Source organism: Triturus cristatus, chromosome 3_2 (genome assembly GCF_964204655.1).
Source record: "Triturus cristatus chromosome 3_2, aTriCri1.1, whole genome shotgun sequence".
In the NCBI taxonomy this organism is placed as follows: domain Eukaryota; kingdom Metazoa; phylum Chordata; class Amphibia; order Caudata; family Salamandridae; genus Triturus; species Triturus cristatus.
The window spans coordinates 1,004,853,748-1,004,872,250 of NC_140584.1; the positions used below are offsets into that span (position 1 = coordinate 1,004,853,748).

At 41.0% G+C, this 18,503-nt stretch overlaps 1 protein-coding gene across 1 annotated transcript in view; it reads left to right on the forward strand.

Moving 5' to 3' along the window:
- Positions 1-18,503, forward strand: part of RAD51D (RAD51 paralog D) — a 94,498-nt gene that overhangs the window by 70,320 nt on the left and 5,675 nt on the right. Inside the window, exon 9 of the mRNA XM_085649641.1 lies at positions 13,337-13,407. Coding sequence (XP_085505767.1) covers positions 13,337-13,407 — 71 coding nt within the window. The remainder of the gene's footprint in view (positions 1-13,336; positions 13,408-18,503) is intronic.

The window sequence follows — 18,503 nt, forward strand, 5'->3', positions numbered from 1 at the left end:
TCCTATGAACTAACCCCAAGTGTGTGCTCTCTGTGGCAGTACTTACTGGATCTGCCCTAGCATTCGGGCTTCTGCTTATGCCTGCTTCAGTTGCTGCTGAATTTGTACGCAGGTAGGAGTAAATTATTTCGTACTTAGTTGCTCAGTACTGCAATATTTGGTGTAATCTTCAGTGTGAATTATAATTGGTCATTCAAATAGAGAGATATTCATATGCATTTGAAAGTATCTTCTTTTCTGCCAGGAAACTATACTACTTATATTGATGGCATTTTTAGTCTTTTAACATTGTGGGCCACAGAACATTGTATGTACTATGTTAAGCCTACAATCCAAAAATATCAAAGGGAATAGCTCCATTTTACCTGGTATTACATCTTCTATCATTGTGCTCTGGGATTTAAGGGATGGCAATCCTTGACCTGTGTGGCTTGTCTATCATTTGATGCTGGGCCAAGTCTAGGGCGTAATAGCAACCAGAAAACGTAAAAAGGTGGCTGTGTGTTGTGGCGAGAACTGCATGCGAAAGCCTTCCTCCCCATCTTTCTACCACTTGACTGAATATTCAAGTGGGAGGATTCATTACTAATAGTTCAAGCACGCCAGAAAGGTGAGGTGAGAAGCGTGGGGTGTGACGGTCAAAGAACTGAATGTACTTCATTCAGGGTATAATGAGTTAAAATAGGGGAGCATATTTAAAACCGTGCTCATAAAGACGTAATTAAGAGTCGTGAAGGCAGCTACTTGGAAGCTAAACACAGTATTCACTGGATGCACCGTGCACCAGTTGCGTGGTCTCTATTTGAACCTGTCTCAGTTAAAGTGGGTTTGCTTGGCACATACCCAGATGTTCCTGCTGATCACTGCAGTGCACAAGAGAGAAGTACGCCTATATATAAGATCTCGCTAAACAGTGGTGAAAACCTGTGTTACCACTGTGAGAGAAAGAGACGAGAAAGGCCCATAAGCCAGATAAGAGAGGGAGACGCAAAATGCAGAGGGAAATCCAGAGGGAAGGAAATAGAGTATATCTATTAGAGTACACTGCATGTAACTAAAAAGGGCAGAGAACAAAGGACCCCGTTTACAATGAAGAGAAAGAGGTTGAAAGGCGTTGGCTGCTGCCAGGCCTGAGATAGGGAACCACAATGCGATGTGATGAAGGAAAGTAGCTCCCCTTTTGGAAGCACGCAGTTGAAAAAAGACACTGTTAATCTCAATGCGATAAGATGCCTCCCATTCCTTGTAGAAATAAACGTTCAAACAATACAATTTACACCAAATAGGTAATCAAAATTCAAAACAAATGTGAGCCGCCAGAAGCAGTCCCATAAACACGTATTTGTGGCACAAAGTGGGAGACACCAGACGCAACCTCCTGTCTCCAAGTACATACTTCAAAATATAAATGTGAGGAACTATTTCAACAATTCAGTGTATGTTGTTGTGCATTACGTGGTCAGTTATCTGAAAGTGACTTGTGCTAATTAAATGTGGTGCTGCGCCACATGGGTCAGATAGGGGCTGGGGGGGCAAGGGGTAACTATATAATACTATTTATTCACAAAAAGGCAACAGCTTTGATATATAAAAAACAGTTGCAATTCTAGTTTTTATTGACCTCACTAAATACATAAAAGGTTGTTGCGCCAGGCACATATGCTTAAAAAAACAACCACAATGCATGCTAAAAAAAGACCACAATAAAAAGAGATATGACCATAAAATAATCGCACTTCAATTATACAAAATGTGAAGCATATTATGTACACGTCTATCTATGTATATAAACCCACAGAACTATTTGCGCATTCTCCTCTGCTGGCCTAAATGCGTACAGAAGGATGTCTTAAAATAACATAGCACAAAATAAACTTCTTTACGTTTCATTTTAACACAGGAAGAGAACAGAAAACCACATTGGAAGGCGTTTTGTTCTCACAATACTCATGTTGACTGTCTTTGGAAACAAAAAAAATATATACTGACAGTCCCTCGCAAAAGCTGAGGAAGTCTGATAACTGTTTATCATAAATCCTCATGTGCCAGTCACAAGACGTAGAGTGGCACATCTTATCCGGGACTCGGAACTGCTCCTGAGCCCGCAAAAAGCTGAGATTTGCATCATGCAAACTCCTTGCCTTCCTGCACAGGCGTAAACTCTATCTCCGTTGCACAAAATATATTTATATAGTAATAAAAAACCCATAATGTAAGCTGTATATAAAAAAAAACAATGCTTAAGCTAGCGAAAATATAATGTCTAATACATCCCGGGAAAAACCATTTTCTTCTCTTCTTATAAAAGAGGCAACCGTAACACAAGAGAAAATCGTAACTCTGTTAGTTAGACACAGATACGCATTCCGTCTTCTTTCTCAGAACTATTGACTGAAAGAAATCTCTCATCCCTGTCGATCCTTACAGCTGGACCATGGTATACCTTATCTCTATGTATAACAAAAGAAACACAATTGAACACTGAAAGATGCCAGACGCAATCTTCCCTTCCCGATCAGTCCTTGTGACTAGACAGGGGTCCCTCCCTGCTTTCAGAGAGGCACATTAACAACGTATGTCTATTTATAAAAATAAAAACACATAATTCAAACAACTTCCTAACGTCACCCCTTTGGCTCTGTCCACTACGCACACGTTTCCTCAGCTTGGGAATGTTCTTTTAATAACCGAGACCAGCTAGACAGGAAAACTGAAACAACGAACACAGATGTCCCCCGGGCGCTCCTCTGAAACTGTTCCCAAGAGACACAGCACATCAGGCAGCGATAACTTACCCGAGCGCTGTTCTCTGTGGCCCAGTCAGGAAAGAGGCACGAAGGTTAGTCTGCGTCCGGGGTCCCAGTGGTCTCCTCCTGTCAGCCGGCACTGCTTATCACGTTGAGATCACCAAATGTTCGAGGGAGCATTTTTTAGGGGGCATGGGGTACCTTCACCGAATGATCGAGGGAGTGATTTAGGGTCAAAAGGGGCACCTTAACTTGATGCGGGGTGCCTGGGAACGCTCGCACTAAAAATGAAGGAAACAGATATGTGAATCATGGAAACTAAGCCAAAAGGTTTAACAGATTTATTTAGAAGGTGCAACTTCAAGAAACGTAAAAAAAAGGCATAAAAATACAAAATACAAATATAGTGACCTCGCATTCACAGAGAGTCATATGAATCAGAAGGCATTTCTACATGCAAGCATTGAACTCGTTTGGAGAGAGACACTTCAGAAAACCTCAAAGACACATTTATAAATGCATCATGAAAAACATAAGTTAAATCAAGGAAAATGTTCTCAGAATGCAAAACACACTTGATCTAAAATACTGAGAATACTCACGTACCTACCTATAAGAAAACAGCTTTGCAAGTGTAATATAAGCATTAAATTATCGATCAGAAAACACCAATTTAGGGACAAAAATAGCATACATAGCATATACATCATATATATTGGCAAGTTAAATTGTATCTTTAAAAACAAAAAACAAGAGCTCTTGGGAGCACCCACACCCGCCTGCCATCTGTAAACAGACGGGTGGGGTAGTCCGACGAAAAACCTGTGGGCCTCCCTTTTATACTTTTTAAGGCTATGAGAAGCGCCTACAGTAACGTCATCTCACGCCACTTCTACCTACATCACTTATACCATGGTTCGCACATTTATCAGACATGTAGTGTCTATCCTACTACCTGCGGAATGTAGACTAGGTGAACGGTTATATTCTCAGGCCAAGCGCTCGTCGTAAACTGCATAGGGAAAGCAGAAAATATGTAATGCAAAGGAATAAAATATATATATCTATGGATATATGTCTTGGTTGCAACATTCATCACCCAAGCTTGACGTGGCTGCGGTGGGAACTTCTCTATTCTCATGTACAGACCAAGGATGTGATGTGCTATGTCGACAGAATAGAGAGACAGTGAACTCTGCACCAGTGAACTTTGTGCACACGGGTAGGGTGGGGGCTATCCAGGCTGGAGCAGAAGTGCCTCACTGAGAGAGGCTGGCTGTGATTTTTGGTCAGACAAGCTTAGAACCTGCTGTTCAGTAAAGATGGGTGCAGAACTCTGGTCAGTTAAACAAAAGGCCTACCGATCAGGCTGGCAGGGCCTACGTAGGGGTTCATACTGGCTGAGTGACCTGGATGGCCCAGGGCATTTTTATATAGTAAAACAGGACCCTCCGGTCAATTTAACACGGCCCACAAATTAGGCTGGCAGGGCAAGGACAAGGGTCTCATACCTCAGGTGTGGACAGAACGGGCCTGGGGTACCCTATGATAAAAAATAGCACCCTATCCCACAGGTGGCTAGATCCTTGGGGCCAGTGAAGATTGTGATTGTCGATTCAGTCTGTGCTGTGGTTTACCCACTGTTAGGGGGCAGTAAACGGATGGTGAGTAATAGACTGCACATTTTGGGTTTTGAGTAGACTGGGTCAGTGAGCTAGCGATCCCAAGGCTGCTAACTGCTAAGAAGTTAGGGCTTTGACTTGATACATATTTCAATTGGTGTTTCAGCAGTTATGTGGTCGTTGCTTGAATTTACATTATTTAAATGTTTTTATTAATTTGTAGTTAACGTTTTGGACGTGTTCAGTGCTTTTTATTTTGTGGGTAATGCTGAAGCATTACTCAAAGAAAAAAGGCCTCATTACGGAAGTCTCCACTCAACTGTAGGTAGTCTATGTCCTGGCCGAAGCTATCGCCCTATTATGGGAAGATTAGTGGTGGCCTATGTTGCCTCTGGTGAATCCAAACCAATCAATCAGTCAACTCTGATTTGTATAGCGCTGCTAATCACCTGTGAGGATATCCAGATGATGGGTTCTTGATAGGATTGGTCGAAGAGCCAGGTCTTGACTCCCTTTCTGATTTCTGGGAGAGAGGATGATGTTTGGAGGTGCAGAGGAAGGTCGATCTAGGACGTGGCAGCGAGGTAAAAGGAACGTCCTCCACTGTTGCTTCGGCGAATGCGGGGAGTGTGAACGAAGGTGAGGGAGGCGGAGCGCAGGTATCTGGGGGTTTTGGTGGAAGATGTATGATCGTCCTTGATCGTAAAGGGCTTTGTATGCGTGTATCAGCAGCTTCAACTGTCATCTTTTCTGGATAGGGAGCCAGTAGATCACAATAGTACGTGTACATGCGTATCTACATATCAGTGGCATATGTATGCTCTTCTGAACGGCTGTCATCCCCTCCAGTTATTGCTATACAAACAAATACAAAGTCCTTTTTCTACCCAAAGTCTCCAACTTCAGCAAGTAAGGGACTATCAACATTATTGAAGATTCTACCATGTGTTTGAAATCCAGAACAAAGCAAGAGATCCAAAATAAGATTGCGTCATGTGACTGCCTTGCAAAATTTCATTCTACAACTTAAAAAACAAATCATACTTGCCCATATATGTAATTAACAACAAAACATACTCAAACCAATAAGTAATACTATATTCATAGGCCTCTCTTTCAAAGTGGCATGGGTAATGTAATATGCTATCTCATCTGAAAGATTATGTACAACTTTTTTAATTGCGTCTGTTGTATGAAGGGTCAGGTAATGAGCATTACACTTGATGTGCAAGTTATGGTGTGTATAGCTGTTGTGCGTGTTATGGATTGTGGTCCTAACCATAACTTGAACATTTCTGTGGTTTTTCGGTTTTTATTTGTAATCATAATTCCACGTCAACTGAATTTTGTTAACTCAATCTATTCCCATTTACATCCACAAATTTAATTATGTACACACATACACACTGAGCTGAGGTTCTGTACTGGTATAGGTACAACCTGAAAATATCATTCAGCTAAAGAAAATAACAAATTGATACCTTAATAAGGGTAACACAATAAGTTATTAACAAGCTTTTCTGATGATTGTCCCCTCGTCAGGCATGCCCAAATGAATTATTTCTGAGCACAGCTTAAATAGTGAGTCTCTTAGCAGCTCATTTATGTCTACTTGAATTGTAGTAGTACACATTCCTCTGATTGGAGTATATAGTGCTTTTTTAGGTTTTGCCTGGACAGCGCTTGCGGTGTGCTTGTGAAATCTACTGTTTTTAACATATCTTAAAAGAGACTTGCTTTTTATCGAACCGTATGCTTGCCAGTTTACTTTCCTCCGTTTCCTTTGGCTGTAGCCTGTTCTCCCTTCTGTGTCTCTCTTATCACTTTCCCATAGCCTAACTACTCATACCCATCCATTCAAACCTTTTTTCTTCTGGTTAACGCTGCATACAGTTTACATTTTATCTATCTATCTATCTTGTACACCTAAGATTGCTATATTTTAATACAGTTACCTTGCAGTTAAAAGGGGCTTGATTTACTTGGTACAGCAGGTGCAGTGGCATCGGGGGCAAAAGCACCAGGGACCCCACTAAACACAGATTATTACTAAATCTTACTGCTAAACAGTCACAAGGGCATTTATCTAGCAGGCACGGGGTTCATGATTACAATCGTGCAGCAAGTGCAGTGACACCGGGATCAAAACCTCTAGGCTCATCACTAAACACCTAATATTGCTATATTTTACTACTAAACAGGTAGTCATAAGCCATGATTTCAATAGTGTAGCAAGTGCAGTGGCACTGGGACCAAAAGCTTTAGGCAGTCCACTAAACACCAATTATTACTATATTTTACAAATAAACAGGCAGTCACAAGTGCAGTTATCTAGCAGGCACTAATGTCATGATTTGAATGGTGCAGCAGGTGCAGTGGCACTGGGCCCAAAAGTTGTGGAGCTTTTTTCTTGTGTTAAGGCTGCACAGCGTTTACTGTTTATCGATACTTATCTTCCCCTCGCTGCCTGCATTTAAATCGTGCTTGTTTAACTCTGCTTTAGTGGGTGAAACTTTTAACCAATCACATCCTTTATGATATTGTTCCGCTAATAAAATTGCATTTTTTTCTCTCATGTGTTTTTTGCTAATTAACATTTTTGTTTTCTGTTTCATGTGTTTGTTGTTGGCGCATTATGTAGCGTAAACCCGAACAAAGTGATTGCAGTGCTTTACATGAGCATGCACCATGGTGCTCTGAAGGGATGTTGTAACCTCCTTTATCCATTGTGACAGCTTCTGTATAACATTACAGCGCCAGCTAACTGCCGCAGAGTCTTGGACTGTAAACATGATCATGTGCCTGTGATAAAAGTATTCCTCGAGTTTTGTGATTGCAGCCTGTTCCTACTGGCCAGGAAGGCAGGCTTTACTGGTTGAAGAGCAGTGAATCCAAAAATTCAAGCTGCTGGGCATTGTTGTCGCATTGCATCAAAGCTGGCCTTTGTGGGCAAGCGTGTTTCGTGACTGTATAGGATTTGTGCTGCTGTTTTTTTCCGGAAAGTATCTATTATTTTGGAATACTTTTCAATTTTAAAAAACTAGTTTTTCCTCTCTGGTGTGAGTTCTCCACTTTTTTAACAATGAGTCTTTAGCTTAGTAAGCAGGTAGGTGGTAAGACTCGCTTTTTTTCAGACTGGCCTTTTCTGTGCAGATTGTATTGTTCTAGCACCAAAAACATGTTATATTGTTTGCTGTACTTTCCGTTGGCCATATGAATAAGCAACGTGATAATTGGGCGTTACTGTAAACTGAAGCAAGAGTTATTTCCTAATAGTGAGAATTTTGCCGTTCATGTTTCCGTGGATTTAAAATGCCTTAATATTTATTTGCATACTTTTAATGTGGGGTATTTGACCTTAATAATTCCTTTAAAAAAAAAAGGGGGTTGAGTTCTCCTAAGTAATTTTAACAGCCTCCTGTATTTTCGTTGTTATATAATATAGAAAACATCAACTGCACATTCTTAAAACAAACAGGCAAACGCTTTGTCTAATTAAGCTCGCTTTATGCCTGGTATTTTAGCTTAATAATTGCTATAAAGGGTTCAAGTTGTCCAAAGTAATTTAAACAGCCTCCTGTATTTTCGTTGTTATGTAATATAAAGAACACCAATTGCACCAACTGCACATTCTTATAACAGGCCAAGTGCAGGTATCTAGCAGGCACTAAGGTCATGATTTCAATGGTGCAGCAGGTTTAGTGGCACCAGGACGTATTATAAGAAATGCCTTGGAAAAAAAATACAGTATTTGTGACAACATGCAAACGTCAAAGTATATAGCACAATAATTGAAAATGTCACAGTGTACTGTTTAAATAAAGAAAAATTGTAAACCATAAGTAACACAATGCCAGTGACAATGCAAGTGCAAATATTTACAATATGCTCATTACTGTTTCAGAGTTTATGTTCAAGTTTAAGGTTTTTTGCAATAATACAAAACATGTGCAGTACAAAATAAAATAATAAAACTTTATAAGAGAAATCTGTAATTCAAAAAAAGTTTGCCCATCTCAAGAAAATAATAATCTCACTTTGTGTGTTTCTTTCACTTATATTGCACAACTGCTCAAATGCTCATTTGAAAAATGTAAAATACATTTTCATTTGTTTATCTTAACAATGGACAATAACAAAACAACACCTTTTCATCTAGTTTTCGAAACCTTGTTTTTTTGGTTTTGCAAAAACAGTGCTTACGTTGTACTTGTATGGTTCTTCATCCACCGTTTGCCTATTCTCCCCATAGCTGCACCACTTTCAAGCCTACTTATCAGGTACATATTTTTGTTATCTTTGTCCTCCACCATTTACCTAATCTCCTCACTTTATTATACCACTAGTAACATCATAATATATTGCCATTTTGTACATAAACAAGTCTTAGCACTTTAACAGATTTTCTGTAACTTATATTGTACAACTACTCAGCAAGCTACAACTTAAAACAAGAAAAGCTTATTATCAATCACATATGCGAAACCTAATGCATTTCCTAATGTTTGTTACTGTTTGCAGGAGTTGCATAACTCTGTGCGTAAACATTAACCCAAGCCTCCCATAGAGGAATGGCCATTAAAAAATATTTGATGAGGGGAACGGTCATCTTATATGGTACTTCTTAAAACAACTGACATTTACCAGTGATGAAGACCTATGCAACCACTACTCCCTCTGTGATTTCACTAATGAGGCCTTCATCTAGAGTAGTGGTTCTTAATATTTTACTTCTGTTGACTTCAACTCAATCACTACAAGAAGCCTGGGATCCCGCCTATACAAGTTCCATAATTCGAATCTCAAAATAACACTCAAAAATATAGAAACAAGTATACTTTACACAAATTATGGAATATTTTACTTAATTCACAAACAAAAAATTTGCTAAAATCAACATTTCATTTTCAATTTGAAGGTTGTTGCCTTTCAAAATATTATTTCTAAAAGAGAAATCATGGGCCACATGTAGCAACCTTTTTTGCGTTCGTGAACGGGACGATTCGCAGAATCGGGCCATTTGCAAACTCAAAAAAGTGTTTTCACATGTATCAAACCCAAATTGCGAATCGGTAACGTTGCTGAATCGCAATTTGGGTTTGCGATTCGGTAATAGGAAGGGGCGTGTTTAGGGCATGCCTTCCTAACACCGAATCACATCGGTATGTATGAATGTTTTGCAACCGAAATGCGGTCACAATACATTTGCATTTTACCACCTACTTCAAGTAGGTGGTAACCCATTCGCAAATGGGAAGAGGTCCCTATGGGACCCCTACTCCTTTGTGAATGTTTGTACGGACCATTGCCTGCTCTTAAAAAATGAAAGGAAAGGAAAATTATTTTTTTTTGTAAAGCATCCCGTTTTCCTTTAAGGACAACGGGATGCTTTACAAAATAAAGATTGCTTTATTTAAAAGCAATCACGGACATGGTGGTCTACCGACCCCAGCAGGCCACCATCCCTGTGATTTGTGCAATTCCTAGGGGGTCACAAATTGCGATCTACCTCATTAATATTCATGAGGTAGGTCATTTGCGACCCCTAGGAATTGCAGAAAGTGTTCAACACACTTTCATGCATGCTGTTTCATACATCTGGCCCTATGTCACTTGCTTTTTTATTCTCCTACTGCATGATCTCTTCTTGTATATGCATACCAGTGCTGGTTCAATTGAGGCCGCTAACCGTTGATGCCATATCCTGTTTGCTGTATGTGCTGCTCCCATAAATCAAGATAAGGATACCAACTTAATTTTAAATTTCCAACTTTATATTTCTTCACATTTATAGAGCATTTTAAAACTTTCTATGTTGGCTTCCTTTTTATGTATGTCCTATCAAGGACCTCCAAAGGAAAATCCATGACCTTGAGCTAAATGTTGTCAAGAAGGAATTAAGTCCCGAGACATGGTTGATGGCACAAAGAAACTGAGCCGCTTATGGTCCTAGTTAGTCATTGTATACTTACGGTTGCAAAGCAGCTGCTTTTACCTTTGAGGTCTATGAACATCTGCTACCTCATGAGAAAGAAATAATGTATACCTTCAATTCTGTTCCGGTTTTAAAGACTAGCATTAAATTGTCCAAATGTATCTGACTTAGGGATGGAAAATCATTCTAGTAACTCGGCTCCTGCAATTTCTACCAAAATTCTGCTTTCTGTCTACCTCTAAAGATGGAGGGAGAGATGAATCCTGAACCTTGCGAAATGGTGTTATGACCACTGCCAATTGAGATGGACGGTTTCCTAATACCATGAAGGGATAATTCTTTGGGTTAGGATTTTTTGTGCCTAAAGTAGTAAGCAGTGCAGACTCTGAATGTGTCCTTGACCAGCTGGGTATTCATTATTAAATGATTGCTTCACAGCGAGAATAGGCATGGGGCAATCTTGTGTAGCAAGTCTATAGAACCACCCAGAAGCACAGCAGCCTAGGCAGCTGTATGGAATCAAATTCAATGCTTTGCTTTTAATATTACATCTTAGATTGGTTTAGATAGCTGTGAATGGTCTCGATAATCTCCAACTTCTGAACCAGCATATCTATTCCGAACCTAGAAATAACTGGGAAATCAGCTATTATTTTGATTTTATTTGACAAGTGTCTTTACAACTAAATCTGTTAACTTATTTCCTAAGCCATTTTTAAACTATTATATATTGCTGGCACAGCCACCTCACCAGGCCCCTCAGATATTGTTGACAGAGATGGTAAATAATTGCTTGAATTTACAGAATTATAGCACTCATTAAAAACGACCCTAAATGTCCAGGAATCAAAACATTTGTCAAGAATTTAGGCTAGTGGGAGGAGGTGGATGAAGAGGTGCTATAGCTCCCAGCTTCGACATGCCTGCTATCTGTTCCTACACTGGAGACTATTTACTTTGGTAATATATTATACTTTTTTAAATTTGAATTTATTTATTTGTAGATTGTTGGAAGCCTAAGGGAACAGGGTGGGGATTTTTTTTTTTTAAACATTTCTAATATCTATTATAAAAATATTTTTTATTTAATTATGTAAATGATTTTAATTGAACATTATTAGATCATTTAAATTAAAATGGTAATTAATTGGTTAATTTGACTTGATTTTGCATATTATTTAGCTGAATTGAATAATTTAATTGATTGAAAATTTTACATTAATTATTTTTACTTCTGTTTGGTTTAAATTAATATGTATTATTTATTTTCAAATATTATTTAATATGTTTTGTGGGAATTGGATGTTTGGGGTAGTAGGTTGGGAAGTTGTTTAAATATATAAATATTCTGTAATTTTTTTAATTTGACAATATTAAGCTCTTATACATTTTGTAATATAAAAACATTTATTATGTTTATTTACTTATTGAAGTATTTTTATTTTATGTTGATATTAATAGTTTTTTTTTAATTTAGTCTGAAGAATAGCAAATGTAAGTCTTCCAATCGTCAACATATTCCCTCCTGTTGTTTTGGTTGGCGCAGGTATCTGGAATGGGAATGGTAAATTTGATCCCTGCAAGAGTATTTTTATGTGCATTTTTGTTTTTAATTTTTAAAGATTTATTTTTGATGATTTATTTTAAGGTATTATAATAGATTTTTGGAGAATGTTTTTTTATTTTCTGAAGTAATGTTATTTTCATTAATTAATCGTATGTTTTATTATTTGATATATAGTGCCTTATCCTGATGTCAGTGGGCCTGCTACCAACAGGCCATCCATGGCGGGCCCACTGACATCCACAGAAGCGGTCCACCCGCCGTATCCAACGGTCAGAGGCATAGGGCGGAGGGACCGAGCCCATCGGGGCAGCGATGGGACGATAATCCCTACAATAAGGGTGGTGCCTGCTCAAGCACCACCGTAGGGATTATGATGTCAGTTTCCCTCAACCTGTACATGCCAGTCTGACCGCCAGGCACAAAAAATACCTCCGCTCTGTGTGTATGTGTGTGTACATATTTAAATATGTATATGTAAATGGGAATAGATTCAGTTAAAAAATTATTTTAAAGTGGAATTATGGTTACATATTAAAACCCTTAAACACGTATGAGAGGGACTTCTGGCCCCAGAAGGGTAGAGAGGCCCTTTCGTAAATGAAAGTTAAGGGGATACGTACTCCCTATTAAATATCCAATATCCTATGTGGTATACTTATGTAAAGGTGGCAGTGTGGTAAGGAGATTCTACTACACCACACTCAGTTATACAACCATCACCCACTTTAGTAGTGGCATGCTCATCATCGAGTTAACCCTGACTCAAGGTCAGGGTGGGCTCAACCATATTCCAGGGAGCTCTTTGAAGAATTATGTTTTTTGGGGTTGAGGGCTCAGTGAAGGTCAGTCAGCCCCTTGAAGCAATGGTTGAAACCAACAATCAGCATTACTGGAAAGAAAAAGAGAACAGCCAGATTAGTAGTAGTCGCCCACAGGTGATTGGCCGAGAGGCAGTAGCGCAGACATTCTCTTCAGTGGAGGCTGGAATTTTGTGAGCTATCCTTTGCTTTTTGGAGGTTTTATTCTCTGAAATTGCTAGCTGACATGTTATGTTGAGTTATGAGTTATGAGTTTGATCATGGAAAATGTTATGTTTACGCATAAAATGTACTTTGGGCTACATTAATTTAGATCACTCTCACAAGACTTAAAACGAAAAATTAAAACAATGTACATTGTGTTGCAAATCTATAAGCAGTCGAGGTAAGCGGCTGCCACTGGAATGTGCTAAGCTGCCTATACAGGATGGAGAGAATAAATAAGATGCACCTTTGTAATGTGTTTGCATGGAAAATAGTGTATATTGCTTGTTTCATATATACAGAATGGAGAGAATAAATAGGATGCACCTTTGTAATGTGTTTGCATGGAAAATAGTGTATATCGCATGTTTAATGTAAAATGGATCTCCAAAGAGCTGAAACCAGAGGTGTGAAAACTGGTAACTGTGGCTTGTACTTTTCAGGCATGGCGTTGATGATGCAATTGGCCCGTGAATTAAAAACAATGGCTCGAGAGCTAAGTATTGCGGTTCTGGTAAGTGCCATGTTGAAGGGTGATCCTGTCATAAGGACTATAAAGGATATTTTCCTTTTATAAGTGATTTTTTGTGGTAAAAGGGAGACCACAAAAAGGCAGAGCAGATCCTCTAGAGTATTGGTGGGTCAGTGTCACAGCACCTTTCCCAGAGTTCTTATTAGAATTTCTTGATGGCTCCAGTGTGTTTAAGTTAATACTGTGAAATATGTTTTGCGTTGATGCAGATTATGCTCAGTGAAGAGAGATTTTAGGACAAGACCTTGCTGTATAAGGTTCTGTTCATGTGAATAGTTGCATCAACATGCATTTTCAATCATGCTCAGTATGGGTGCTCTTCTAATACTTTGTCTCAGCTGAACATTCCATAATTCTCCTTGTGAAGCCAAAGAGTATACTTTTTTTACTGGATCAGAGTCCGGTAATTTACTGCTGTGACTTCTGATAAACCACTTTTGTAATGTCACATAGTTGAAGCATTAGCTTCCCATTTGTTCTGCCTCCTCACCAGGGTCTCCAGAGGCCCGAATGGAGGCGGAATAGCAGTTGGTGGTCTGCCCCGTCACTCCTGGGTCGCCACAGACCCGGGGGATGCGGGAGAACGTGGGCGGCACTGTTCCTGCGCGAAACACCTTCTCCCCTGTCAACATGGGGAGTGTGTAGATAGTAGTGAGGGTTGGCAGGACACTAGATTATTTTTCTTTCAGTTTTAGCGGGGGAGGTTTGGCTGATTGTTTAGAGCTAGTGGGTGGCAGGAAGCCAGGTAGTTTTTGGTTCATTATCCCTAAAGAGTTTTGAGGGGTACATGCAGCTGGTGGTGTGGGTGGGGGGCAGATGAGAAGATGTTTCTTTCATAGCTGGAGATAGGTGGCGTGTTTTTTAACCCCTTCGATGCTGCGCAGATTCCGCCGCTGTGCTGGCGGAATCTTGCGCGGGCGTGGTCATGACGGAATGGTTCCGTCATGAGCACAGCTCAACCGTGGGTCATGACGGAACCATTCCGTCATGAGCACCGAAGGGGTTAAGAGATTAGTGGAAGTGGGTGCCAAAAGGCCAATTTTTATAATTTTGTTTATATGTTATGAATGTAAGTTAGTGGAATTTCTATTGTGCAAATCCAAAAAGCGCTGTACAGGGTCAAGACAAGCATAAAGTCAATTATTGATAGGAAATGTAGGTTGCTTGTGGACGATTTATGCATTGTATTTGTAGTGTTCTTTTAAGAGGTTTGTCTTCAACTCTTTACTAAACAGGAACATCGTTGAGTCTGTCTTGATGGATACAGGGATGTTGTTCCAAATCCTGGGTACATTGATGGAAAAGGCATGCAGCCTTGTTTCTTTCTTGTTTCTTTTGCTGCGTACAACCAGAGATGGTGGGCTTGTATGCAGGATAAGTGGGGGGCTAGTTGTGATGACAGCTGGTTTTGAAAATGGTGCAGGCCAGCAAGGTGAGCCAATAGAGCTCCATTCGGTTGGGGGTGATCTAATACTATTTCTTCAGGCCTTGGATGAGACGTGTTGCTCCATGTACCATATCCTTAAGGGGTGCCAGTGTGGAGGGTGGGGTCCTTGCGTCAGGGCATTACCTCTATCCAGATGCAAGAGTACAAGGGCTTTAACAGCTGTTCTGAAGTCTCTTTTTTAAAGAAATGGATACATTTTCTTTTTATGGCAATGTGTTTGTTAAGGGTGATTCCAAGTGACTTGGTATTTGGTGACAGTTCAGGTTTGCAGCTGCTATGGTTCATGTCATTGAGCCATATTTGTACAGTTTCTCATTTGTTGTTAATGCCAAATAACAGCTATTCTGTCTAAATTGATATGAGCTTCGGGTAGGGGCTGGACATCCAGGTCTGGATGATGTGCAGGTAGTGTTTGAGGACTTGGATGGCTGAAGCGGAGGAGACTTTCAAGTAGAGTTCTGTATCATCTACATATTGGTGAATTGTTATGCTGTTATCTGTGAACATAGTACGAAGTGGCTCCATATAGAAAGTGGAGCTGACAGAAGACCGCATGGATACCTGCGATTTCTATAGGTGATGGGGATATAATGGGACCTTGAGGTGCACATGTGAAAGGTAGGAGGAGATCCAGTGAAGGACATTACCAGTGAATCCCATTCGATACTCTGGGTGGGATGGTCGTGTTAAAGGCAGCAGAGCTCCAACAATTTCAAGAGGCAGGTGTCCTCTTCTTCTGTGCCCAGAAGGGCATTGTTTACATTTTGTAAGGTAGTGGGCTTCGTGCTGCAGCGTGATCCGAAGTCAAACTGGTAGTCGTCCATGAGATGATTAGCATTAATACAGGAGATAATAATAATAATAATAATACTGGGTTTTATAAAGCGCGACAGCTACCTCGCGAGGAGGTGTCCCGGCGCTAGTAGAACACAGAAGTAGAACACAGAAGTAGTTAAAATTAGCAATAAAAAATAAAAATTAAAAAGCTAGCGTGGTTGGTTAAAAAGCCAAGTTTTTAGCAGTGTCTTAAAACAGGATTCGGAAGGGGCCTGCTGAATTTCTTGTGGCAGGGTATTCCACAGAGCGGAGACGTTAGCCGAAAAAGTCCGACCCCCGAGTCGAGCCTTTTTCGTGCGTGGGATTGTCAGTTGAACACGGCAGTTAGACCGCAATGCGCGGGCTTGGGAGTGTCTGGGAAGACGGTTTTTCAGGTATACTGGACAGGAGCCATGCAAAGATCTAAAAGCCAGCGTTAGTGCTTTAAACTTTATTCTGCTGGCAACTGGCAACCAGTGTAGAGATCGAAGATGCGGAGAGACTGACTGCTTGAGTGGAATTCGCAGTAACAGTCTCGCAGCCGCATTTTGAACTACCTGAAGCTTTTGTGTCAGGTATTTTGGTAGGCCTAGGTAGAGTCCATTGGCATAATCCAGCCTTGAGGTCACAGTGGCGTGGATAACCGTTTTTCGGCAGTCTTCTGGTAGGAGTCTGAGAATTTAACGCAGATTTCTCAGTTTGCTCATACAACATCCGGCAACTTGTTGGATATGGGAGGTAAAGGACATGCAATCATCCCATCTCACTCCAAGATTTTTTGCCGTGTGACTGGGTGACGGGGCAGGACCCATCTCCGACGGCCACCAAAGATCTGACGCGGGCGGGGAGCCCTTGCCAAAAAAGATAACCTCTGTCTTATTGGCATTAAGTTTTAATTTATTAGCGTTCATCCAGTGGGCTACGTCTTGAAGACAGCCTTTAAAGTTAGAAAAGGACTCTTGCGTGATCTCGGAATACGGAAATACCAACTGTGTGTCATCGGCATATGAAATTGCCTTGACACCCCAGTTGGCAATTAGCGTAAAGAGAGGAGCAAGGTAGACATTGAACAGAAGGGGGCTTAAGGCCGACCCCTGCGGGACTCCACAGCCAAGGGGCTTGGGTGATGACGAGAATGTTCCAAGTGCCACCTTCTGGGTTCTCTGAGATAGGTAGGAGTGTACCCAATCCAGCGCCTTATCCTGGATCCCTATCTCGGCCAACCGGCTGAGTAGTCTGGCGTGGTCCACCGTATCGAAGGCGGCCGACAGATCCAGGAGTACCGGCATAGCTGAGTTCCCTGCATCCATCGACCACCTAACTGACTCGGCTACCTCAATAAGCGCTGTTTCCGTGCTAAAGCCGGGCCGGAAGCCAGACTGTGTTTCATGGAGAATTTTGTTTACTTCTACAAATTTACTCAGCTGGCGTTGTATGACTTTTTCCAACATTTTTCCCGGGGCGGCTAATAGGGATATCGGGCGGAGATTAGTGAGATCTTCCGGGTCCCCGTTAGGCTTTTTCTTTAAGGGCAGGAGGGTAGCATGTTTCCATGCATCCGGAAATATGCCCGAAGCAATGGAGGAGTTCCAGATATGATGAAGTGTAGGAGTTACGAAGTCGGCTATAGAGCTCCATAATTTTGCAGGGCAGGGGTCGTCTGGTGAACCAGATTTGCATCGGAGCAGTTCTTGCCGTACCTCACACACGGGGATATTGAGAAACTGGGTGAAAGTCTCACTTAGCTCGCTCTTATTCGCAAGGTCCTGTTTCACTGTTTTTATTTCTGGTCCAAAGGAGTCGTAGACCTTTTTAATTTTTTGATCAAAGAATTCAGAAATTTGCTCGCAAGGCATAACTGTTGGAGCAACCTCCCTCTCAATGCACTTAGGTTTAAAAAAAGACTGTACTATTTTGAAAATCTGTTTGCTAGACTTTTCTGCCTGTAGAATCGAGTCTGCATAAAAACATTTTTTATTTTTCCTAATAGCTTTCCGTAGATTTTTAGAAGCTTCTTTGTACCTAATCTTTTCCTCCAGGCCATAGTTTGCTCTCCAGAGTCTCTCCAGCTTTTTACAAGCTGATTTCTCTATTCTTAGCGCCTGCGAAAACCAGGGTGCTGAGGGAGAGTCTCTTTTCGATAGTGCACGGGAGGCTGGCGCAATAGAGGAAACCATTTTTCCAACCCACTCATTGAAGAGTTGAGCATCAATATTGGCGTTGTTTGTCAGGGATGGGGTAGTCTTCTCCAGGACAGGGCCCATAGTCTCGGGGATCAGCTTCTTCCATTGTCTTTTTAGGAAGTAACATTTACTGGACGCAGAAATGTCGTGCGCCAAGCTCAGTGTGAAAGGGACAAGTGAGTGATCTGACCAGGTCAGAGGGAGTGGATCCTCGGACAGCACATTTTTGATATTAGAGAAGATAAGATCAATAGTATGGCCCCCCTATGTGTAGGGCCCTCAATGATCAGTCTAAGACTGGCCGTGCTTAAAGTAGCTCTAAGTAGCTCTGCCATGGCACAGTCGGCTTTATCCATGTGGATGTTAAAGTCACCCACCACAATAAAATGGGGGTGGAGGAGCGAGCTCTGAACAATCATGTCCAGTAGGATAGATAAGTTAGAATCTGCGCCGCCCGGTGGGCGATAAATCACCAGTCCTGCTAATGAAAGCTGAGAACTTGCCTGAAAGCAGAAGTGGAGGCCTTCAATTCCTTGAGTAGTCGTAGGTGCTGAGGAGGTTAGTCTTAAGTGCTCTTTAAAAATGATAGCTACGCCGCCGCCTCTTTTTGTCCCAGAACGGTTGGCGAGGCA